The 25976-nt window shown below is 40.5% G+C and overlaps 1 protein-coding gene across 1 annotated transcript in view; it reads left to right on the forward strand.

Annotated features, from left to right (window-relative positions):
* zfc3h1 (zinc finger C3H1-type containing) overlaps positions 1-21874 on the forward strand; it is a 34981-nt gene extending 13107 nt beyond the window's left edge. The window contains 30 exon segments of the mRNA XM_029433174.1: positions 4418-4541; positions 4626-4720; positions 5042-5233; positions 5642-5803; positions 5986-6123; positions 6214-6332; positions 6467-6622; positions 6770-6944; positions 7291-7419; positions 10112-10723; positions 11046-11155; positions 11372-11503; positions 11597-11718; positions 12038-12139; positions 12532-12663; positions 13026-13203; positions 13766-13952; positions 14470-14658; positions 15227-15464; positions 16973-17078; positions 17165-17363; positions 17511-17605; positions 17692-17744; positions 17747-17795; positions 18165-18269; positions 18475-18637; positions 18867-18967; positions 19125-19226; positions 19643-19682; positions 20433-21874. Of these exon segments, the coding sequence (XP_029289034.1) occupies positions 4418-4541; positions 4626-4720; positions 5042-5233; positions 5642-5803; positions 5986-6123; positions 6214-6332; positions 6467-6622; positions 6770-6944; positions 7291-7419; positions 10112-10723; positions 11046-11155; positions 11372-11503; positions 11597-11718; positions 12038-12139; positions 12532-12663; positions 13026-13203; positions 13766-13952; positions 14470-14658; positions 15227-15464; positions 16973-17078; positions 17165-17363; positions 17511-17605; positions 17692-17744; positions 17747-17795; positions 18165-18269; positions 18475-18637; positions 18867-18967; positions 19125-19226; positions 19643-19682; positions 20433-20543 (4416 nt within the window). The 3' untranslated portion in view covers positions 20544-21874.
* Positions 21875-25976: the final 4102 nt, after the last annotated feature.

The following is a 25976-nucleotide window of genomic DNA, read 5'->3' on the forward strand; positions in this document are numbered from 1 at the left end:
GTATGTCTCACACACACTTGCATAATGTTTGTTTGTTGTTCTGACATCTTTCATGTTTGTTTGTTGTTCTGAAGTCTTTAATGTTTGTTGTTCTGAAGTCTCTAATGTTTGTTGTTCTGACGTCTTTAATGTTTGTTGTTCTGACGTCTTTAATGTTTGTTGTTCTGAAGTCTTTAATGTTTGTTGTTCTGACGTCTTTAATGTTTGTTGTTCTGAAGTCTTTAATGTTTGTTTGTTGTTCTGAAGTCTTTAATGTTTGTTTGTTGTTCTGACGTCTTTAATGTTTGTTTGTTGTTCTGAAGTCTTTAATGTTTGTTGTTCTGAAGTCTTTAATGTTTGTTTGTTGTTCTGACGTCTTTAATGTTTGTTTGTTGTTCTGAAGTCTTTAATGTTTGTTTGTTGTTCTGAAGTCTTTAATGTTTGTTTGTTGTTCTGAAGTCTTTAATGTTTGTTTGTTGTTCTGAAGTCTTTAATGTTTGTTTGTTGTTCTGAAGTCTTTAATGTTTGTTTGTTGTTCTGACGTCTTTAATGTTTGTTTGTTGTTCTGAAGTCTTTAATGTTTGTTGTTCTGAAGTCTTTAATGTTTGTTGTTCTGAAGTCTTTAATGTTTGTTTGTTGTTCTGAAGTCTTTAATGTTTGTTTGTTGTTCTGAAGTCTTTGATGTTTGTTTGTTGTTCTGAAGTCTTTGATGTTTGTTTGTTGTTCTGACGTCTTTAATGTTTGTTTGTTGTTCTGAAGTCTTTAATGTTTGTTGTTCTGAAGTCTTTAATGTTTGTTTGTTGTTCTGACGTCTTTAATGTTTGTTTGTTGTTCTGAAGTCTTTAATGTTTGTTTGTTGTTCTGAAGTCTTTAATGTTTGTTGTTGTTCTGAAGTCTTTAATGTTTGTTTGTTGTTCTGAAGTCTTTAATGTTTGTTTGTTGTTCTGAAGTCTTTAATGTTTGTTTGTTGTTCTGACGTCTTTAATGTTTGTTTGTTGTTCTGAAGTCTTTAATGTTTGTTGTTCTGAAGTCTTTAATGTTTGTTGTTCTGAAGTCTTTAATGTTTGTTTGTTGTTCTGAAGTCTTTAATGTTTGTTTGTTGTTCTGAAGTCTTTGATGTTTGTTTGTTGTTCTGAAGTCTTTAATGTTTGTTTGTTGTTCTGAAGTCTTTAATGTTTGTTTGTTGTTCTGAAGTCTTTAATGTTTGTTGTTCTGAAGTCTTTAATGTTTGTTTGTTGTTCTGAAGTCTTTAATGTTTGTTGTTCTGAAGTCTTTAATGTTTGTTTGTTGTTCTGAAGTCTTTAATGTTTGTTTGTTGTTCTGAAGTCTTTAATGTTTGTTTGTTGTTCTGAAGTCTTTAATGTTTGTTTGTTGTTCTGACGTCTTTAATGTTTGTTTGTTGTTCTGAAGTCTTTAATGTTTGTTTGTTGTTCTGAAGTCTTTAATGTTTGTTGTTCTGAAGTCTTTAATGTTTGTTTGTTGTTCTGAAGTCTTTGATGTTTGTTTGTTGTTCTGAAGTCTTTAATGTTTGTTTGTTGTTCTGACGTCTTTAATGTTTGTTTGTTGTTCTGACGTCTTTAATGTTTGTTTGTTGTTCTGAAGTCTTTAATGTTTGTTTGTTGTTCTGAAGTCTTTGATGTTTGTTTGTTGTTCTGAAGTCTTTAATGTTTGTTTGTTGTTCTGAAGTCTTTAATGTTTGTTTGTTGTTCTGAAGTCTTTAATGTTTGTTGTTCTGACGTCTTTAATGTTTGTTTGTTGTTCTGAAGTCTTTAATGTTTGTTGTTCTGACGTCTTTAATGTTTGTTTGTTGTTCTGAAGTCTTTAATGTTTGTTTGTTGTTCTGAAGTCTTTAATGTTTGTTTGTTGTTCTGAAGTCTTTAATGTTTGTTGTTCTGAAGTCTTTAATGTTTGTTTGTTGTTCTGAAGTCTCTAATGTTTGTTTGTTGTTCTGACGTCTTTAATGTTTGTTTGTTGTTCTGAAGTCTTTGATGTTTGTTTGTTGTTCTGAAGTCTTTAATGTTTGTTTGTTGTTCTGAAGTCTTTAATGTTTGTTGTTCTGAAGTCTCTAATGTTTGTTTGTTGTTCTGACGTCTTTAATGTTTGTTTGTTGTTCTGAAGTCTTTAATGTTTGTTTGTTGTTCTGAAGTCTTTAATGTTTGTTTGTTGTTCTGACGTCTTTAATGTTTGTTTGTTCTGACGTCTTTAATGTTTGTTTGTTGTTCTGAAGTCTTTAATGTTTGTTTGTTGTTCTGACGTCTTTAATGTTTGTTTGTTGTTCTGAAGTCTTTAATGTTTGTTGTTCTGACGTCTTTAATGTTGTTGTTCTGACGTCTTTAATGTTTGTTGTTCTGACGTCTTTAATGTTTGTTTGTTGTTCTGAAGTCTTTAATGTTTGTTGTTCTGAAGTCTTTAATGTTTGTTGTTCTGAAGTCTTTAATGTTTGTTTGTTGTTCTGAAGTCTTTAATGTTTGTTTGTTGTTCTGAAGTCTTTGATGTTTGTTTGTTGTTCTGAAGTCTTTAATGTTTGTTTGTTGTTCTGAAGTCTTTAATGTTTGTTTGTTGTTCTGAAGTCTTTAATGTTTGTTGTTCTGAAGTCTTTAATGTTTGTTTGTTGTTCTGAAGTCTTTAATGTTTGTTGTTCTGAAGTCTTTAATGTTTGTTTGTTGTTCTGAAGTCTTTAATGTTTGTTTGTTGTTCTGAAGTCTTTAATGTTTGTTGTTCTGAAGTCTTTAATGTTTGTTGTTCTGAAGTCTTTAATGTTTGTTTGTTGTTCTGAAGTCTTTAATGTTTGTTTGTTGTTCTGAAGTCTTTGATGTTTGTTTGTTGTTCTGAAGTCTTTAATGTTTGTTTGTTGTTCTGACGTCTTTAATGTTTGTTTGTTGTTCTGACGTCTTTAATGTTTGTTTGTTGTTCTGAAGTCTTTAATGTTTGTTTGTTGTTCTGAAGTCTTTGATGTTTGTTTGTTGTTCTGAAGTCTTTAATGTTTGTTTGTTGTTCTGAAGTCTTTAATGTTTGTTTGTTGTTCTGAAGTCTTTAATGTTTGTTGTTCTGACGTCTTTAATGTTTGTTTGTTGTTCTGAAGTCTTTAATGTTTGTTGTTCTGACGTCTTTAATGTTTGTTTGTTGTTCTGAAGTCTTTAATGTTTGTTTGTTGTTCTGAAGTCTTTAATGTTTGTTTGTTGTTCTGAAGTCTTTAATGTTTGTTGTTCTGAAGTCTTTAATGTTTGTTTGTTGTTCTGAAGTCTCTAATGTTTGTTTGTTGTTCTGAAGTCTTTAATGTTTGTTTGTTGTTCTGAAGTCTTTAATGTTTGTTTGTTGTTCTGACGTCTTTAATGTTTGTTTGTTCTGACGTCTTTAATGTTTGTTTGTTGTTCTGAAGTCTTTAATGTTTGTTTGTTGTTCTGACGTCTTTAATGTTTGTTTGTTGTTCTGAAGTCTTTAATGTTTGTTGTTCTGACGTCTTTAATGTTTGTTGTTCTGACGTCTTTAATGTTTGTTGTTCTGAAGTCTTTAATGTTTGTTTGTTGTTCTGAAGTCTTTAATGTTTGTTGTTCTGACGTCTTTAATGTTTGTTTGTTGTTCTGAAGTCTTTAATGTTTGTTTGTTGTTCTGAAGTCTTTAATGTTTGTTGTTCTGACGTCTTTAATGTTTGTTGTTCTGACGTCTTTAATGTTTGTTTGTTGTTCTGAAGTCTTTAATGTTTGTTGTTCTGAAGTCTTTGATGTTTGTTTGTTGTTCTGAAGTCTTTAATGTTTGTTTGTTGTTCTGAAGTCTTTAATGTTTGTTTGTTGTTCTGAAGTCTCGACTGTTTGTTTGTTGTTCTGACGTCTTTAATGTTTGTTTGCTGTTCTGACGTCTCTGTTTGTTTGTTGTTCTGAAGTCTTTAATGTTTGTTGTTCTGAAGTCTTTAATGTTTGTTGTTCTGAAGTCTTTAATGTTTGTTGTTCTGACGTCTTTAATGTTTGTTGTTCTGACGTCTTTAATGTTTGTTTGTTGTTCTGAAGTCTTTAATGTTTGTTGTTCTGACGTCTTTAATGTTTGTTTGCTGTTCTGACGTCTCTAATGTTTGTTTGTTGTTCTGAAGTCTTTAATGTTTGTTGTTCTGACGTCTCTGTTTGTTTGTTGTTCTGAAGTCTTTAATGTTTGTTTGCTGTTCTGACGTCTCTGTTTGTTTGTTGTTCTGAAGTCTTTAATGTTTGTTGTTCTGAAGTCTTTAATGTTTGCTGTTCTGACGTCTCTAATGTTTGTTTGTTGTTCTGAAGTCTTTAATGTTTGTTGTTCTGACGTCTTTAATGTTTGTTTGTTGTTCTGACGTCTTTAATGTTTGTTTGCTGTTCTGACGTCTCTGTTTGTTTGTTGTTCTGACGTCTTTAATGTTTGTTGTTCTGACTTCTTTAATATTTGTTGTTCTGACGTCTCTGCTGTGTTTGTTGTCCAGTCTCGAGATGCAGAACACAGGAAGTCGGCAGGTAAACAGGGCCTGGACTCTTCGGGGAATCTCTACCAGTACGATAACTACGACGAGGTTGCCATGGACACGGACAGTGAGACCACTTCACCAGGTGAGACCAGGAGTCCCCTTCACAATAAAAGACTTCCTGTTTATGTCACACTGTATATAAATAACACCTGAATGATTGTTTCAGTGGCGTCACCGACTCACAGCCAGCTGCCTGCAGAAGATGCAACGAGTTTCCCTCCGACGTCTCTTTACATCTCTGACTGTCTGCACTTTGGCCCGGTACTCTTCCTCTCCTCCTCCTCTTTTCATCCTGCTCGTCCAACAGGCTGTAAAGATGCGTTTTGTTTCTGCTGCCGGATGTTTTACTGAGTTTAGTCAAAAATGCAGTTTTTCTCATTGTGCACTTATGACTGGAATAACACGCAGAACATCTAAAGCTCCATTTAAACTGATATTTTACTCAAAATAGTAAAATTATGTTTGTTTCTTAATGATTTAATTAATAAATAGTGTGACAATTTGGACACACTTTCTGAAGGAAGTGAAAATGTATTATATAATATATAAAGTGCTGATGTATAACGTCGTCTCTTCTCTCAGGATTTCTCTCGGACGTTCGTCTCCCCCATGCTATCCGGCCTGCCTCCCCCTCCTCCCCCTCTCCCCCCTCCTCCAGACGAGCTAGAGCCTCCTCCCAAACCTCCCTTTGCTGACGAAGAGGAGGAGGAAGAGATGCTCCTCAGGGAGACCTGCCTCATATCTATGGCCCACAAGAGAGTGACTGCATCAGAGGTGAGAACCAGGGTTCACAAAATAAAACCCTTTTTGCCCTTCTTCCCAAAAAAGTCAATATTCCTACTGAGCTGTATAAATATCGAATGAAAGGGAATATTAATGTTTACCTGCCACCGTGCAGTCTCTAGTTAACGTGGGGAACTTCCTGCGGCTACGTCGAAAACCTGAATTGCTATTATCTAAGTGGCAAAATAAAATTTTTGCCTTTTTCCGCCAAGAACGCAAAAATGTAATTAGAAAAATATCTGAATATTATTAGTTGGCAGAACAATAAGCTGCTTTAAATATCATATGAGATATGAGCAGCAGCTAAATGTGCAGTTCTGTGCAGGTGCACTGAGTTTAGGACGGACTTTGTGCTCTGATAAATAATATGAGTAAGAGTCACCTGATGTCTCTCTGCAGGAGAGGAACTCCAGCGGTCCGCCGTCTCCGGGCTGTCCGCCGCCTGCAAGCCTTCAGCAGCCAATCAGAGGGAACTTGAGCACAGCCAGTCTGAACACCGTCACCCAACCCCGGAGCAACAAGTTCAGCAGAGGACACCACGTGGCCAGACCGCCCCTAGTGGTGTGTGTGTGTGTGTGTGTGTGTGTGTGTGTGTGTGTGTGTGTGTGTGTGTGTGTGTGTGTGTGTGTGTGTGTGTGTGTGTGTGTGTGTGTGAGAGATCCTCTGTCCTTACACCCTCGTACCACACAAGGAAAAACTTCCTAAAGGAACCCCCACAATTAAAATTGTGTGTGTCCCTGCAGCTGCCCCGACACAAGTCCGTGGTGGTTTCTCTAATGGACTCTGATGACAGTGACTCTGACATGGACCCCTGCGGCTCCTCACAGCCGGTGTTCGGAGGGCTGGAGTTCATGATCAAAGAGGCCCGGAGGACAGTGGAGGTAAGTCCAGCTCATACTGATCCGTACCAGAAACGGCTGACTACTGTCACTTGTGGTAACTCATGGTTGGGATGTGTGTATCTGGTCCAGGCAGCGAAGCCGAAAGCAGCCTCGGGCTCTGAGAAGGAGAACAACCCGGTCAGGACTCCAGAGGCTCTGCCTGAAGCCAAGAAGGCCGAGTACAGGCTGCTGAAGGAGGAGATCGCCAGGTAGATATAACACACAAAATCTTGTGACGCTGTCGGGGTGGGACGCTGTGGGGACGTGGTCACGTGACGCTGTGGGGACGGGGTCACGTGACGCTGTGGGGACATGTTTCATTAACCCCGTGTGTGCTCTGCAGCAGGGAGAAGCAGAAGATGCTGAAGGAGCTCGCTGCTGCTGCTCCTCCTCGCTGCTCCTCCTCGCCCATCGTCCCCGACGCTCTGCAGGATTCATCCGTTAAAGCTGCTGCAGAGCTGAAAGTGAGCGAAGCAGAGCAGAGGCTCAACAAACACAGGTAACACCTCCTATTGTTAGTTGTTGTTGTTAATATTAATTACTGTTATTATTTATTATTAACAACATGTATTACTATTGTTATTGTTAGTAGTATTTGTGTCCTATACAGAGGACAGTAAATAGTGTGTGTCTCCGTGTGTCTCAGGCAGCTGCAACAGAGGGACGAGGCCGTCCTCAGACACCTACTGCAGCAGGAGCTGAAGAAGAGAGAGTCTTTGAAGGCGGCCGAGGCCAAAGTGCTGAAAGTTCGGGAGCAGTTGCTGGCGTCGGAGAAGATCGTGAGCGCCAACAAGACGCTGCTGAAGAAACTGCAGGAGCAGGTGGGACCAGACTTTAATCTGATTTTATTCTGATTAACAGCATGTGTAACAGACCTCACATGGATACATAATAAATGTAGACGAAAATGAAAAGTCATGGGAAATAAAAATCTAAGAAAAAAGGAAGAATTAAAGAAAACAACATGAAAGACAGAAATGTTTGTTTCCCTGTGGTAACGCTCCGTAGTGTTTGTTTTAAGGGTTGTCAGGGTGAGGAAGGAGCATGTGCTGCTCTGTTCTGTCAGAGCTGCACAGACGGTGGGTCGAGTGGAGTTTAATCATGTCTGTCTCTGCTAGTAATGAAGCCTTCGATCTGCTGCTTTACATATCATATTATAATCTGCAGGTGCACCGTGTGGAGCACCGTGTCTCCATAAAGAAGAGTTTGTCTGTGAGGCTGGAGCAGGATCTGTCTCAGGCACAGCAAGCTGCAGGCCGAGGAGCCAAACGCAGAGCAGACGGCAACCAGAGCTTGGTGAGAAAAACACCAGTTAAGGCTTTTGATGGGGCTGGACCTGATATTAATGTAATACTGTGTGGGGGGGTCATTACAGGGCATCCACAGCTCGAGCTTTCAAACACCCTCTCTTCGCATTTATTACTCTCTACATTTATTACTCTCTATATTTATTACTCTACATTTATTCTCTATATTTATTACTTTCTACATTTATTACTCTCTATATTTATTACACTCTACATTTATTACTCTCTATATTTATTACTCTCTATATTTATTACTTTCTACATTTATTACTCTATATTTATTACTCTCTACATTTATTACTCTCTATATTTATTACTCTCTATATTTATTACTCTACATTTATTACTCTCTACATTTATTACTCTCTACATTTATTAATCTCTATATTTATTACTCTCTACATTTATTACTCTCTATATTTATTACTCTCTATATTTATTACACTCTACATTTATTACTCTACATTTATTCTCTATATTTATTACTCTACATTTATTACTCTACATTTATTACTCTACATTTATTACTCTACATTTATTCTCTATATTTATTACTCTACATTTATTACTCTACATTTATTATTCTACATTTGTTATTCTACATTTATTACTCTACATTTATTACTCTACATTTATTACTCTCTATATTTATTACTCTCTACATTTATTACTCTCTATATTTATTACTCTCTACATTTATTACTCTACATTTATTCTCTATATTACTCTACATTTATTACTCTACATTTGTTATTCTACATTTATTACTCTACATTTATTACTCTCTACATTTATTACTCTACATTTATTCTCTATATTACTCTACATTTATTACTCTACATTTATTACTCTCTACATTTATTACTCTCTACATTTATTACTCTCTATATTTATTACTCTACATTTATTACTATCTATATTTATTACTCTACATTTATTACTCTCTATATTTATTACTCTACATTTATTACTCTACATTTGTTACTCTACATTTATTACTCTACATTTATTACTCTCTACATTTATTACTCTACATTTATTCTCTATATTACTCTACATTTATTACTCTACATTTATTACTCTCTACATTTATTACTCTCTATATTTATTACTCTACATTTATTCTCTATATTTATTACTTTCTACATTTATTACTCTCTATATTTATTACACTCTACATTTATTACTCTCTATATTTATTACTCTCTATATTTATTACTTTCTACATTTATTACTCTATATTTATTACTCTCTACATTTATTACTCTCTATATTTATTACTCTCTATATTTATTACTCTACATTTATTACTCTCTACATTTATTACTCTCTACATTTATTAATCTCTATATTTATTACTCTCTACATTTATTACTCTCTATATTTATTACACTCTACATTTATTACTCTACATTTATTCTCTATATTTATTACTCTACATTTATTACTCTACATTTGTTATTCTACATTTGTTATTCTACATTTATTACTCTACATTTATTACTCTACATTTATTACTCTACATTTGTTATTCTACATTTGTTATTCTACATTTATTACTCTACATTTGTTATTCTACATTTGTTATTCTACATTTATTACTCTACATTTATTACTCTACATTTATTACTCTCTATATTTATTACTCTCTACATTTATTACTCTCTATATTTATTACTCTCTACATTTATTACTCTACATTTATTCTCTATATTACTCTACATTTATTACTCTACATTTGTTATTCTACATTTATTACTCTACATTTATTACTCTACATTTATTACTCTACATTTATTCTCTATATTACTCTACATTTATTACTCTACATTTATTACTCTCTACATTTATTACTCTCTATATTTATTACTCTACATTTATTACTATCTATATTTATTACTCTACATTTATTACTCTCTATATTTATTACTCTACATTTATTACTCTACATTTGTTACTCTACATTTATTACTCTACATTTATTCTCTATATTACTCTACATTTATTACTCTACATTTGTTATTCTACATTTATTACTCTACATTTATTACTCTACATTTATTACTCTACATTTATTCTCTATATTACTCTACATTTATTACTCTACATTTATTACTCTCTACATTTATTACTCGCTATATTTATTACTCTACATTTATTACTATCTATATTTATTACTCTACATTTATTACTCTCTATATTTATTACTCTACATTTATTACTCTACATTTGTTACTCTACATTTGTTACTCTCTACATTTATTACTCTCTACATTTATTACTCTCTATATTTATTACTCTCTATATTTATTACTCTCTATATTTATTACTCTCTACATTTATTACTCTACATTTATTACTCTACATTTATTACTCTACATTTGTTACTCTACATTTGTTACTCTCTATTTATTGCTCTACATTTATTACTCTCTATTTATTGCTCTACATTTATTACTCTCTACATTCACTTTAATATAAAACAGAAAAGCAGCAGATCTCAATATTTAAGGCTGAATCTGACTTTAAAGACTTTTCTGCTGGAAGCTTTTCCTTTAAATATTATCTTATATATATATATATTTGCTATTGTTGCAGCTGTATAATGAACATAAATGCACCTTTCCTCTCAGAAGTGTGACTGCATCTTTAGTACATTATTAACTTTAATGTCCCCCCAGCCCACGAAGCTGCAGCGCATGGACGCCGCCCCCCGGGGATCGGAGCGTCACTTTGCGGAGCTGATCGCTCAGAAGCAGCGTCTGCAGCAGCTGGAGTCTGAGTACGCTCTGAAGATCCAAAAGCTGAAGGAGACGCAGGCGCTGAGGCACAAAGCCCCCCCAACCTCAGAGCTGCCCCCGGAGCCTGCGCCCCGAGTGTCCACCCCCCCGGAGCCTCAGAGCCAGCCTGCTTCCTCCTCCTCCCCCTTTCCCCTGCCTCAGCCCTCCCTGCACGACCTCACCCAGGACAAGCTCACCCTGGACAGCGAGGACGTCCCGGAGGCCGAGGAGCCGGAGTCGGAGGGTTCCGCAGCAGCAAGAGGCAGCCGGCGCCTGTCCCACCGTCAGCCGTGCTCCTTCACCAAACCCCACCTGGAGCAGCCGAGCAGCACGCCGGCCAAAGACAGCACGCCGGCGCAGGCGTCCAGCTGCAGCCTACATGCGGAGGTGCTCGCGGGCCTGGACCTGGAGGCTCTGCAGCTCAGGGGGCAGCAGCAGGGCCGGCTGGGGGAGCTGCTGCAGAGGGAGCTGCACACGCTGGGGGGGGGCGTGCACAGCCCCCCCGTTGCACAGGTGACCACTTTAAACATTAGTCATTATTTGATCAAATCAGTTCCTTAGAAGTCCTGAGAAGGTTTTTTAAAAAGTATTTAGAAATGTAAAAACGTTAGTAAATGTTAGTTAAAATATTTTTTTTATTATAATTATTACTATTACTATAATAAATGTTATTATTATTATTACTATAATAAATGTTATTATTATTACTATTAGGTAAATCTGTTTGTTTTTAAAATGATCCTTTTTGTTGCGTTAAACTGAAGTTTAATCACAATTTCCACATCCTGTGCTTCAGATTTGTAATCCGGATAAGTGTCACATGACGTCTGTGCAGGTGGTTTCCGCGGAGATGGATGCAGCCATGAGCCAATCAGGGAGCTCGGAGCTGAAACCTGTTCCCTTTGGGTCCTATCACAGCCCTCTGTTGGTCTTCAGGTCATACAGGTACATTTACATTACATATCTCTTTCATTATAATAATTATATTATGAGATATTATAATATATCATATTATTTATAAAATATGACATCCCTCTATTATAAACATTCAAGAGATGGAGAATTTAATTATTTTCAGTATAATGCTGTTTCTCTGGAGAGTAAAGTATAAGACGAGTGATAATTAAACATGTTCAATATATTTAATACTTTCTGTCTCAGGTTCAGTCCGTATTACCGGACAAAGGAGAAATTATCTCTGAGCTCCGTCACCTACAGCAACACCATCGAGCCGCGCAAGAGCTTCTGTCGCTTCGACCTCACGGGGACCTGCAACGACGACGACTGCCAATGGTGACGACCCAGCCACCCACCCGCCCAAATATATATATATATATATATCCTTATTATATCTCTCCTTTCTGTTGACCCTCCTGTGTTCTGCAGGCAGCACATGAGGAACTGCACTCTGACAGGAAACCAGCTGTTCCAGGACTTCCTGTCCTACAACCTGTCTCTGATTGGCTGCTCGGAGCTCAGCACTGAAGAGGACGTTAGTGTCTCCACAGGTCCGTCACACACACATACACAAAAAAAAAACTACATACACAGGGGGCGGCTGTGGCTCAGGAGGTAGAGCAGGTGGGTGGGTCGATCCCCGGCCCCCGCAGTCAGCATGTTGAAGTGTCCTTACTGAACCCCAAATTGCTCCCGATAGCCGTGTTTGAGAATGTTTATCCCTGCTGATGTGCACCTAGTAAGGAGCCCCTGACTCTGTATGTGTGTGACGCGTTGTAAAGCGCGGAGATTGTAAAAGCGCTTTATAAATGCAGTTCATTTACACAGGGACAGTTGTGAGTTTGTGTGTATGTGTGTATGTGTGTGTAGAAAGGTACATGAAGAAGCTGTTCGGCACCAACAGAGACAGGATGGGTGTGGACCAGAAGGCCGTGCTGTTAGTCAGCAAGGTGAACGAGAGCAAACGTCACGGTGAGAATTGAACTCTGGATCAGATGATGATCTTCGTCATCTCTACATTTTTTGCACAGATTACATTAATAATTTACTCAAATTGGTCGCGGTTAAACACCACAGACGGGTCAGACACCACAGACACCACAGACGGGTCAGACACCACAGACGGGTCAGACACCTCAGACGGCACAGACGGGTCAGACACCACAGACGGGTCAGACACCACAGACGGGTCAGACACCACAGACGGGTCAGACGGCACAGACGGGTCAGACACCACAGACGGGTCAGACACCACAGACGGGTCAGACACCACAGACGGCACAGACGGGTCAGACACCACAGACGGGTCAGACGACACAGACTCTGCAGGATGTTTACTGACCTTTTGACCTCTGACCCCTCAGTGCCTCCCTTCACCACCTGTAAGGACTCGAGGACGTGGAGGCCAAAGCCATCGGCGCAGAGCAGCGTCCGTCCCGAGGAGGACAGCGAGGACGAGTCTGCGGGAGGAGAGCTGACAGCGGGGGGAAGATACGGTGAGGGAGGGACGAGGTTATTATATTTTTATGATATAATTTTACTCATCTGGTTATTATATATGATTACACTATAGTCAGCAGTGATGATGAGATGCTCGGATCAACAATTAAAAGGCATAAAAAGTCATAAATTCCATTTTCTAAATGAACAAATTTTATATTAACATTTTTAAAGATATTTAACTCGTGTAAGAGTAACAGTGGGACACACTTCATTGCATTTGCCATTAATTTAAATACTTTATGAAATTTTACATATGCTTGTTATATTAAAACAAACCCTGTCATCTTATAATGAAGTAAATTCTGAAGTGTTTCCATCCATGTTGCTTTAGTATAAAGTGATAAACTCTGTGCAGACGGCGTCTCCACCTGCACCCTGTCTGCTCTGGACGTCTGCGTCACGTCGGAGGACAAACGTTACTTCATCAGCGAGACGGATGACATTTCAAATCTGGAGACGAGCGTCCTAGAGAGTCCGCGAGACACCCAGCTGTGGATCAAGCTCGCCTTCAAATACCTCAACCAGAAGGAACCGTGAGTCCAGCAGCATCAGATCTGCTGTCTGTGTTTCCTGCTGCCAAACTACTTCCTACGTCTTCTGTGAGACGAGAGGAAACATGAGAACATGAGAGTGTGTGTGTGTGTAACAGCTACATTACATAACGCCTCATGTACATATTAAACACTTGTAATATAAACTTGTGTTGATGTGAGTCATGAAGTGGGGAAGCTTCATGATATCTGTTAGTTACATGTTTGACCCTGTTCACCTGTAGTGTGTACAACATGTATGACCCTGTTCACCTGTAGTGTGTACAACATGTATGAATGTTACAATACATATCTTTAAAGGAGCTTTTCTCTAAAGGAGCTTTTTCTCACACTCTTCAGCAGAAGTCTCCACTTCAGCAGCACTTACATACACCAAACTTTCCACTTTCATTCTTCTCTATATTCTGAAGCTTTGTGCAGAGGGCTTTGTTCACATGTCACTCACAGCTCATGTTATACACGCTACACTCACTACATGCAGGAGATGCACAGAGTTCTGTGTGTTGACAGGATTTAGTGATACAAACGATGATGCTCTCTGCAGGTCTGCAGCAGAGTGTCTGGAGGCCGCCCTGAACACGCTGTCCCGGGCTCTGGAGAGTAACTGTGAGAACCCCGAGGTGTGGAGCCACTACCTGAGCCTGTTCTCCAGGAGGGGCAGCAGGGAGGAGGTGCAGGAGATGTGTGAGATGGCTGTGGAGCACGCGCCCGACTACAAAGTGTGGTGGAACGTAAGTCCTGCAGCTGCTTCTGAAGAGCGGAGCTGAAAGCAGAATGTGACTAACGCTCTCAAGTTATTTTATTCTGTGACGTGTTCCTGATGTGATGCCTCAGGAACGTCTGGAGGGAGTTCCTTCAGACGTATCACAAACGGGATGAACCGATCACATTTTGGAGGTCAAAGGTCACTGACCTCACAAAACACATTTTTGACTAACTCAAGAATTCACACGCTAATTATGACAAACGTCTCAACAGGATGAAGTGAAGACAGTAGTCATGGAAATTCATTTGACATTCATCATCAAACAAAACAATGTTGCAGTGCGTTAAAGATTCACAGGAAGCTGCTTGTCTGTCGCTCAGCAGAAGAAGAATATGTGTTAAAGTTGTTTTCACATGTAAACAATGTTTTAAAATGAGACATCAGTTATTCCAACTTTTAAATTCCTAACAATAAGTCCAAAGTGTTTGTGGTCAGAGGATGTGCAACATAGTGGCGACGTAAAGGAGCGTATGTTCTGTCAGTATCTGCAGCTGGAGAGTTCGTTCGAGGGAAAGGACTACGTGTGTGAGCGCCTGCTGCACTTCCTCCTCTCTGCGGCGACTCCTCCCGTCTCTGACAGACTGTCCTTCCAGCTGATGGAGGCTCTGCTCTACAGAGTCCACCTCAACCTGTTCGCCGGGCGCATGGAGAGTGCTCTGGCAGTTCTACAGGTGACTCAGCACTCGAGTTAAAGAACTGGAACATACGTTTACACTATGCACACAAGAAGCAAGTTTATTCATGCAGCACCTTTCAGCTACAAGGCAACTAAGTGTTTTACATTCAACATCAGAAGCACCCAGATAAAGTGCAAAAGAAACGCATAACAGGACATTTAAATAGAATAAGACAGATGGAGCAGCAGGTGAGTCTGCAGAGCGTTAAACACATTAACAACACTTTAACTCAGAGGAGGGTTAGGCTACATCATGATGTACATTTTATTATTTTAATGTACTAGTTTTTTACCTGTTTTTTTCTTGTTCATAAATGTATTTAGCACAGCAGTGTCGTGGGGGGGGGGCGGACAAAAAACGAACTTGTTTTTTTATATTTTACTGTCGAATTTATTTCAAATTGTTTGAACAAAAGGATGCACAAATATATGAAGGAGTTATAGCAAGACTATAAGAGGATAAACTAAACTAACTATAAACTAAACTAATAATAATACAAAGACAAACTGAGTGAGTTCCTGCAGCTCACAGACCAGGATGTTGATTCTGTGTTTGTGTGCAGAACGCTCTGAAGTCAGCCCACGAGCGGAGCATCGCCGAGCACCTGGTGGTCGGTGACCGCGCGCTGCTGTGGCTCTCCTATATCCACCTGACGGAGTTCGACCGGCTGCCGGCCGGACTCTTCGACCCGGCAGAGTCCGGACCGGCCCGCCTCGTCAGCAGAGAGTCCTTCCTGCTGCCCTGGAGGACGCCGCAGGACGTCAGCACGCCACTGCACATCCTCATCGCTCTTTTCCAGGGTACACACACACACACACACACACACTGGAATAATGTCTGAATTATAAATCAATAGTTTAATGCTTCTTCTGCATTTGTACTGGTGTGTGTGTGTGTGTGTGTGTGTGTGTGTATATATATGTGTATATATATATGTGTATATATATATGTGTATATATATATGTGTATATGAGAGGGAGGAGAGAGGGAGAGGGAGAGAGAGAGGGAGAGAGAGAGGAGAGAGAGACAGAGACAGAGGAGAGACAAAGAGAGAGAGGAGAGAGAGATAGACAGAGAGGAGAGAAGATAGAGAGAGAGAGAGATATAGATATAGATATATATAGATATAGGATAGAGATATATATATATAGATAGGATATAGATGTATATGAGATATATATATGTATATGTAGATATATAATATATATACACAATAGATATATAGATATATAGATTATATATATATATATATATATATATATATATATATATATATATATATATATATATATATATATATACATATATATATATATATATATATATATATACATATATATACACATATATATGTATATATATATATATATATATATATGTATATATGTATATGTATGTATATACAGTATATCTCAAAAGTGAGTACACCCTTTAGATTTTTGCAAATATTCTGTTATATCCTTTCAGGGGATAACATTATCCTACTGAAACTTTGATATAACTTAAAGTAGTCAGTGTGCTGCTTGAATAACAGTATAGATTTATTGTCCTTTGAAAATTACTCAGTACACAGCTGTTAATGTCTAAACAGCTGGCAACAAAAGTGAGTACACCCCATAGTGAACATGTCTAAATTGTGCCCAAAGTGTCAATATTTTGTGTGACCACCATTGTTATCTAGCACTGCTTTAACCCTCCTGGGCATGGAATTCACCAGAGCTGCACAGGTTGCTTCTGGAGGCCCTTCCTCCCAATCACGTCTCTCCAGGTGTCTCCATCGTTTCCTACGTGCGCATTAAAGTCTCCCAGCAAGACTATGGAGTCTCCAAGAAGTGTGGATACTCTGAACTGCTGTTTGGAGCATAGGCACAAACAACAGTAAGAGTTTTCCCCCCGTAACCTGAAGGCGTAGGGAGGCGACCTTGTCCTCCACCACGGTGAACTCCAACGTAGCGGTGCTCAGCCGGGGGCTTGTGAGTGTGAGTCCGGGCAGGGACTCTCCTCTTTCCCTTTTTTTTCATGAGGTCGTTTTGAACCATTCTTAGTCTGGCCCCTCGCCTGAGACCAATTTGCCTTGGGAGACCCTACCAGGAGCACCAGTCTCCAGACAACACAGCTCTCAGGTTCATAGGGACACACAAACTTCTCCACCACGGTAAGGTGATGGTTCCCGGAGAGGAATATATATATATATATATATATATATATATATATATATATATATATATAAAATTACTGAAGTTGTAACAATGAAACGATCGTATTAAGAATCTGCATTATAATTATTAATGTCTTGTTTCCCTCTCAGACGCCGTCCTCCAGTGCAGCGATGAGTCTCTGTCTCCCAGTGATAGGATGCTGGCTTGCCTTCCTCTGCACAACAATCTCATCTTCCTCCACCGGCTGCTGGGGAGGTGAGCTGCTGCTTCTCCGGGGTGGGGGGGCTCTGATGTTTTTGTTGAGGGTGTGGCTCACTCTATTTAAACATGTTGTTGTTCAGGTTTGACGAGGGCGTGGCTCTGTGCGAGTCTCTGCTGCAGTTTTGTCCCGAGTCATGTGCTCTGAGAGACGCTCTGGCCGACCTCCACATCCTGAAGGGAGACGCAGACGAGGCGGTTAGCATGTGGCTTCACGCTCTGGCAGAATGTCCCAACAACGCAGAAGTTTTCTATCACTCCTGCAAGTTCCTCATGGCTCAGGTGAACGCAGGTGTTTCACATGTTGGCACATATCTCCCCTTTAGCGTCATTCTCATCAAAGCTGCAGGCTAACGGTAAACTGCACTGTGTTGTCTTTGAGCTACAGACAAAAAGTTGTTTAAACTTTGTTTAAATGTTGTCCAACAGGAGAAGTCGAGTGCCATCGCTCCTCTGTTTCGAGGGTTCATCCTGTCTCTGTGTGAGGACGAACAGAGTCAGAAGAAGCCTGTGGACGTTCTGCGGTGCGTTAAACTCCACTTCCTGTTTTCATTTTCATGTTCATGTTTAACATATGATGATATGCTATTGTTGTTGTTCCTCTCTTCAGACACCTCCTGGGTTTCCACACTGAGGAACTTCTCAGAGGTCCGATCATCAAGGAGCTCAGGAGCAGCTCAGTCAGCAGATGTCCTACCTGCACCTCATCCACTGGTGACTCCTCACTCATTCATTTGACCTTAATACACCAAATGAATAATAATAATAATAAGATATATATAGAGATATATAGAGAGAGAAGATAAGAGAGGAGAAGAGAGAGAGAGAGAAGAGAGAGAGAGAGCGAGAGAGGGGAGGAGAGAGAGAGAGAGAGAGTAGAGAGAGATATAGAGAGATATATAGGGAGAGAGAGAGAGAGATAGATATAGATATTAGAGATATAGATATATAGAGATATATTAGAGATATATATATATAGATATAGATAGATATAGAGATATATATATATATATATATTATAATATATTATTATAATATAATATATATATTAAATATATATATTATAACATAATGTTGTTCCAGTTGCTGGCAGCGGCTGCACAGCTCTGTGGAGGAGACGGTGGACGCCTTCGAGAGAGCGCTGGGATCAACCCTGCAGCGAGACGAGCTGCACAAACTCTGGATGGAGTGAGTGTCACCTGCAGGAAGTTCACCTGCAGGAAGAAGTTCACCTGCGGGAGGAAGTTGTATAACTCCCTGCAGAAGTCCCCGTCCAGTTTCTGTCATTTTAACAGTTAAACATGAGACTCTTCTCCCTGAAAGTTTAATCAGTAATAAGTCCCCCCTATTTCTGTGTCTCACCTGTGTCTCACCTGTGTCTCACCTGTGTCAGTTACCTGGAGTTCAGCAGCAGCCAGCAGGCCCGGGCTGCGTCAACTAGTCCGTCCAAACTGTTGTCAGATCTGATCCATCGCTGTCTCAGCTCCGTCCCGTCCCGGCTGGAGCTGCCCTTCAACCCTGCAGAGTTTTGGAGCTGCTACAGCTTCCACAACAAGGTCCCACCTGACACCCAGAGTGCACGTTACACACCTTTCTAAATGTACACATCCAACTGGCAAACATAAGAAAACTACATGCAAAACATCCCATTATTATGTTATTGTAACATTTTCAAAGTGTCCTGCTTCAACTGGATGGAGCTGAAATCACAAACACAACGTAGAGTCCACAGGGAGCCGTGAAGTCCTGCAGCTCACTGATGCTCTGTGATGATTGGCTCTTCAGGTGGTGACTCTCTACCTGAGCTGTCTACCGCAGTCCCAGCATGCACTTGTTCTGGAGAGACTGAGATACGCCATGCCCAACAACACTGAGCTGGGTCTGAGGTACACACACACACACACACACACACACACACACACACACACACACACACACACACACACACACAGTAGATCTCCTTTGTTTGTTTGAAGACCTGTGAGACGGTTTAGTGGCTGCTGGTGTGTTGGTTGCTCCCTGAGTTGCTGTGTTGCCGCTCAGGTTGCTGCAGCAGGAGTGGCAGGATGGAAACATTGAACATCTGAAGTTCCAGGTCCGGATGTTGAGCAGCCACGCTCCGAAGTGTCTGGCTTACTGGAACATGTGAGTGACAGACAGACGAGATGATGTTCTGACCGTGGAGGCCTTCACACAGCGGGACCAATAAACACAATGTGAAACATTTAGCTTCCAAACTCTCCATATTTGAGTTCCCCCTGGTAAACAGTTAGTGTATATGTGTAGGGCTTTTATTGTGAAAGGTATGAAGGAAGGAGTAATGTTGCTTTTTAATGATCCTCGTCACACTGCTGCAGGGTCGTTGATCTTTTCTCTTTGCGTTGCGTGTGAAGTATTCACGACTTGTGATTATATTGACGTGCAGATGATTAGTAAAGCGGCCCCGGTGTGTGAAGGCCTTACAGCTGTGTGTCGTCACTAAAGCTCCTGAGCTCTTTCTGTGTATCTCGATGTGTTTCTGAGCAGCAGTGAAGCTGACAGTGTTTGTGTGTTTCTCTCAGAGCGATAGCTGTGGAGAGGGAGCTAAAGGAGACTTCTGAGGTGAGTCAGTGATGGAGCGACGCTCTGAAGGACGTTTAGCAGGGTGGGCCGGCGTTTCTGTTTCCCTGTCGTCCAGTCGTGGTTACGAGCAGAGTAGTAGTGTGTAGACGTCCTGTGATGATCGAGAACAAATATTACCTAAATAATAACATTTATTCGTTTTTATTAAATAATTTATTCTCTGATAAGCATTTACAAAATGAATATTGATGTTTAATTTGGTTGAAGATCGTCTGAAATAATACAACCTTTAAGCTTTCTGTGAACATTAAGAATATATATTTATTATAAAGTCTGTCTGTTTATTAGGATTAACATCTCTAAATGATTCTACACATTATTTTGATAACATCTTATCATAGTAAGTTAAAAGTGGCTTTTAATATCGGCGTAGGAAAAACCAATCGTCCCTATAATCGTTGATGGGCTGTTTGGATCGTATATCAACGATTATAGGGACGATTGGTTTTTGGTAGCTTCCTGTCCTTTAACGTTTTCCTCGTCCTGTTCGAAACCTCTCAAAGTGTCTGCAGTTTGGCTGGAAGTGATGATCATGTTACTGAATCTGGTTTCTTCCCTACAGGCTTTATGTAAAGTGTCTTCTTGACTGTTGTTGTTGTTTGTTTGCCACATGACTAAACCTCTGACCTTGTGTTTTTTAGTTTCTGTTTGAACTGACTCGATGCTCCTGCCTCTGCTGTTTCTTCTCCTCTCTCCTTCTTCTTTTATGTCACTTTATTTCTCTTCCAGGTGCGACTTCTGTATCAGCAGGCTCTCACCAACCTTCCTCTGTGTGCTGCCCTCTGGAAACATGTAATTTACCCCCAAACACTTAAACACACGCACACAGATGGACCCTGACCGGTTTACACTCACTTACTGTGTCTCAGGTGGATCTACCTCTGTGAAGGGTGGAGACGTGTCGCATGTTGAGAATATTTAATATCAAAAACGTTGATTATTGTCTCAGTCGTCATGGTCTCTAGTCGTGGGATGGTCTCTGCGTGGGATGGTCTCTGCGTGGGATGGTCTCTGCGTGGGATGGTCTCTAGTCGTGGGATGGTCTCTGCGTGTGTGGTCTCTATGCGTGGGATGGTCTCTATGCGTGGGATTGTCTCTATGCGTGGGATTGTCTCTATGCGTGGGATTGTCTCTAGTCGTGGGATTGTCTCTAGTCGTGGGATGACCTGTCGGTATGGAGTGGTCTCTAAGCACGCGATGGTCTCTAGGGATGCGCAGCTTCACAGGACACAGGAAGTGACAGCAGGATGTGAACAAGGCCTTTGTACTCACCTTTATACACACATGTTCAGCTACTGCCCACCCCCTTCCTCACCTCTTCTCTCTCTGCCCCCCCTCCTCTCTACTTTTCCCTCTCTTATCCCTTCTTTCCCCCCTCTCTGTGTCTCCACCCCCCCCACTGCAGCGCCTGCTGTTTGCAGCAGCTGCAGGAGTTGGACCCGACAGACTGCGGCGGCTGCTCTTCAGGTGTCAGCAGGTGGGAGTGAGTCTCAGTCTTAGTGAGCAGCTCACTTTAGTGACAGAAGATCAGTGACACTCCTCAAACTCAGACGCAATGATAAGAATAAAACACAGTGAGCTGTAGATGATTGAGTGAGAGCAGACAGAGGTAAGACAGACGCCCCCCACCTCCATGAGGGACACCACGCGAGTGTCCACATGTGTCTCTTCATGTACGTAAGTATAGACCTGCTGAGTGACACAGTGATGCCTTTTAATTCATGTTGTTTTGTCACTTTCATTTGGATTTCATTTCCTCCCTTTTTATTTTATCTGAAACCAACACCCCACCCCCCCCCCCCCCCCCCCCCCCCACCCCCACACACACAGTGCGTTTTAAAGGATGTTTTCCCACCTGTAGCAATGCTGCTGCAACATCTGCAAGTTGTCTTTTCTTTGTCTCCTGAGGAAACACAAGACTTTTATTTTGATAAAGTGATCAAACAAAACGAAAGCAGACAAACTGAATATTTTGTATTTGGTCCGATGTGAGAGACTCTGGATCCCGCCGCAGGGCGCCGCAGGACACGCTCACATGCTCTCGTGTTTTTTGTTTTTGTCAAAATTCTACCATATAATGATTAAAGAGTATTAGAGCGGAGAGGAGTCCTTCCACTGCTGTTTTTATATGTTGGATTTAAATGTTATTAAATTATTTTCTAAATATAAAAGAAATGTCTCCTGAGTTTTTATTGTGTCTTAATGTGTTGATTATTCTTCAAGTCATAGATTTGTTTGCTCTTAAAAATGTCAGAAAGTAGTGAAAATCACCAAATCACAACTTGCAAGGGAGGAGGAGGAGACATGTTTATACACGAGACTGAGAGAGACAGAGAGAGAGACTGAGAGAGACTGAGAGAGAGAGAGAGAGACGCAGAGAGAGAGAGAGAGAGAGAGACTGAGAGAGACTGAGAGAGAGACAGAGAGAGAGAGAGAGACTGAGAGAGAGACTGAGAGAGAGAGAGAGAGAGACAGAGAGAGAGAGACTGAGAGAGACAGAGAGAGACAGAGAGAGAGAGAGAGAGAGAGACTGAGAGAGAGACTGAGAGAGAGAGAGACTGAGAGAGACACAGAGAGAGAGACTGAGAGAGAGACAGAGAGACAGAGAGACACAGAGACACAGAGAGAGAGAGACTGAGAGAGACAGAGAGAGAGAGATTTTTTGATTTAGATTTTTCAAAAACACTTTATTTACATATTCTTAAAACAAACAGTTTACTAATAAAGTGTAACGAAAAATCATATATCAAAAATATATATTTATAAATAACAATTCTATAAATATATAAAGATTATCCAATAAAAACCTGTGTAAAGTGTAAACATTCATTATTCACAGTGCAGATAATATTTTTAAAACACCAACGTTCTTTAAAAGTGTCGAGATCCCCGGTATGTCTGTAAAACCTAAAATCGAGCCAGAGTCTTGCCCTGATGTTACAGAGCCACACTGTCTTGGCCTCCTGCCCCTCTCTGTTCTCAACTCTGTTTTTTCTGCTAATGTAGATGGCCATTTTTGCCTCTCCCGAGAGGAAATTTAGGTGCTGCCATTTTTATTTGTCTTTTTTGTGGGCAACTCCCATGATAAAAACACTCTCGGTAAAAACTACGTTAAAAAGACTAAAAACCAATGTTAAAAGAGAGAAGAACTCTGTGAGTCTCTTACACTCAGTAAAAACATGGAATACAGTCTCACGTAAGCTGCAGAAAGGACACTTGTTAAAAACAGCAGGATTAATGACAGATAAAAGCGTTACAAGCGACGGCACCATGTAAATGCAGCTGGTCACATCTCTCCACACCAATTCAGCCGGGCTGGTAAGATAATTTTGTAAAAACTGAAGTCTAAAAGTGGCTGTTCGGCTGGCCAGGTGGACAAGGCCCTGTCCCCCCTCCTCTCTGGATAAAAACAGCACCCCCTGTGGCACCCAGTGTAGACCATCCCAAAAAAAGTCCACCATTTCTTTCTGTAGTTTTGCTAAAAGGCCTGAGGGAGGGTCTACACAGGTCAGACGGTGCCACAATTGGGATGCTACAAGGTTGTTTAAAACCAAAACCCTACCTTTTAAAAGACATCTGAGGGAGCAGCCACTTCCACTTGGAAAGCTTTCCCTGAATCTTTTCTGTGACGTTCTCCCAGTTCTTCTGGACAATAATTTATTTTCCTAAAAACATGCCAAGATATTTCAGGCCATCAGTTCTCCAGGTGAGGCTCTGGGGAAAAACTGGGAGACCGCCACGCCACTCCCCGACAGCGAGGGCCTCACTTTTCTTCCAATTTACCTTCGCTGCCGATGTTACACTAAAACTATCTACTATATCTGTTAAAATGTCTGCATCTCTCTGGCTTTTAATAAAAACAATAATATCGTCTGTGTATGCGGATAAAACAAATCTGCTATTAAAACCAGGTAAAACCAGACTTTGTAGGTTGGAGCGTATTTTGCAGTGGAGAGGTTCCAGGGAGAGCGCATAGAGCATCCCCGACAGAGCACAGCCCTGCCGGACCCCTCTACACACTCTAAAAGGAGCACACAGACTACCATTGAACTTCAGCACACTCTCAACTTCACTGTACAACACCTTGATCTTGCCTATGAAACCAGCGCTGAACACAAACTTCTCCATTACTTTCCAGAGGAAGTTGTGCTCAACACGGTCAAAGGCCTTTTCCTGGTCTAGAGAAATCAGACCAGTATCAAAGCCCAATGAGCTGGAGACCTCCAAAACATCTCGAATTAGGTAGACATTGTCTACCATGGACCTGCCGGGCACACAGTAGGTCTGGTCCCGGTGGATGACCTGCTCCATAGCCCCCCCCAGCCTGGTGGCCAGAGCCTTGGACAGAAGCTTGTAATCCACACACAGCAAAGACACAGGGCGCCAGTTTCCGATGTCCTGCAGGTTTCCTTTCTTGGGCAGGAGCGTTATCACAGCCCTGCGGCAGGACATCGGCATGGAACCAGAGGCCAGACTCTCGTTAAAAACATCTAAAAACATCTAAAAGATCTGTTGCTAAAATGACAGTGAGGCCGTCGATACCGGGAGCCCGCCGTCCTTGCATTTTCTGCAGAGCAGCCTGTAGCTCCCATGTAGTCAACGGCCCCTCCAGCTGTGAGTTGGTTTCCTCGGCTACCTGAGGTAGTCCCCAAAAAACCCATCTAAAAGCGTTTCCTCCCCCTCATACTCACTCGAGTATAGGGAGGAATAAAAACTCACAGCCCGTGTTCTGATCTGGCTTGGTTCCGTTATTTCTTGCCCTGTGACTGAGAGCAGTGAGTGGATTACCCTCTTCTGTCCGTTCTTCTTCTCCAGGCCGAAGAAGAAGCTAGATGGAGCATCCATTTCGGTGGTGTTTTGGAACCGGGACCGGACCAGTGCGCCCTGGACTTTAACGTCTAGCAGGTCGGCTAATGCCATTTTTTTTACTTTGAGGATTTCAATATATCCTCGATCTCCTGTGGACTCACTGATTTGTTCTAGTTCCACTATATCACACTCCAGGTCTTTCATAGATCTGGTGATGTCATGTGTGACATTGAGGGTGTGCTGCTGACAAAGCATTTTAATTTCAGTCTTACCATGGTCCCACCACTGCCTAAGACTGTTAAAATCACTCTTCCTCTGCCTAAAAACACTCCAGAAATAAATAAAAGCTTCTCTAAATTTTTTAGCAAATGTTAAAACTGAGTTAAAGTGCCAGTATGCGCTTCTTGGCAACACATTTCTAATAAAAACATTACATAAAAGCAAAGAGTGATCTGTAAAACCAACATGTATAATATTACACATTTTAAAAATGTTAAAATGATGTTTGAAACAATAAATACGATCTAACCTGGCAGAGGAAATCCTATTTTCTCTGCAATGGGACCATGTGTATTGTTTAGCCTCTGCGTTCATCCTCCGCCATACATCCACCAGACCATGAGAGCGGACCAGCTGCCTCAGAACATGCTGGGACGCTGGATGCGGCTCTGCGTGGTTCCGATCTAAAAAAGCATTTTCTGTACAGTTAAAATCCCCCCCCAAGAATAAAAAATCCTCCGAGGCACAGCTATTTAAAACATCATTCATTTTTTGTAAAAACAACTTCCTCTCTGCACCGATTGTTGGGGCATACACATTTATAAAAACAGCATTAAAAAGGTCAAACCGGGCTTTTACTAAAAGCAACCTCCCCTCGATAAAATGCTCGACCTCCAGTGAGACTGGAATAAAAGATTTGGAGAAGAGGAAGCCCACTCCTCCACTAAGAGATGTGTTGTGGCTTAAAATGACTTCCCCTTCCCACTCCCTCCTCCAGTCTATCTCGTTAAAGCCGTCGCTGTGCGTCTCCTGTAAAAAAAGGACATCAATGTGTTTTAATTTTGCAGTTTCATATATTTGTGTCCTTTTTTTAAAAACTCTGGCTCCGTTCACATTTAAAACACCCATTTCAAAAGTATCCATGGCTGAGATTTTAAAATAAGAAATAAAAACTAATTAATTAATTAAGACACCCATTATCACTGTTTATTAGTTTTTTTTACTCTAAGCACCTCCTGCTCAATGAGGCCAGACTCTTTTTGGCTCATATAGAATCTGGTTGAGCTAATAAAAACGAGTAAATCCGGAAAGTAATCCTCCACTTTTACTCCGTGTTGGTTTTTTGTGTGTTGGAGAAAAACTTTCAACATTTCAACTGGGTACATTTTTGTTTTCTGGCTGTTGCTCAGAGTAAAACCAGGGATGTCGCTGCTGTCTGACACACACTCCTCTTCACTAAAACTG

This window comes from Cottoperca gobio, chromosome 6 (assembly GCF_900634415.1).
Source record: "Cottoperca gobio chromosome 6, fCotGob3.1, whole genome shotgun sequence".
In the NCBI taxonomy this organism is placed as follows: Eukaryota; Metazoa; Chordata; class Actinopteri; order Perciformes; family Bovichtidae; genus Cottoperca; species Cottoperca gobio.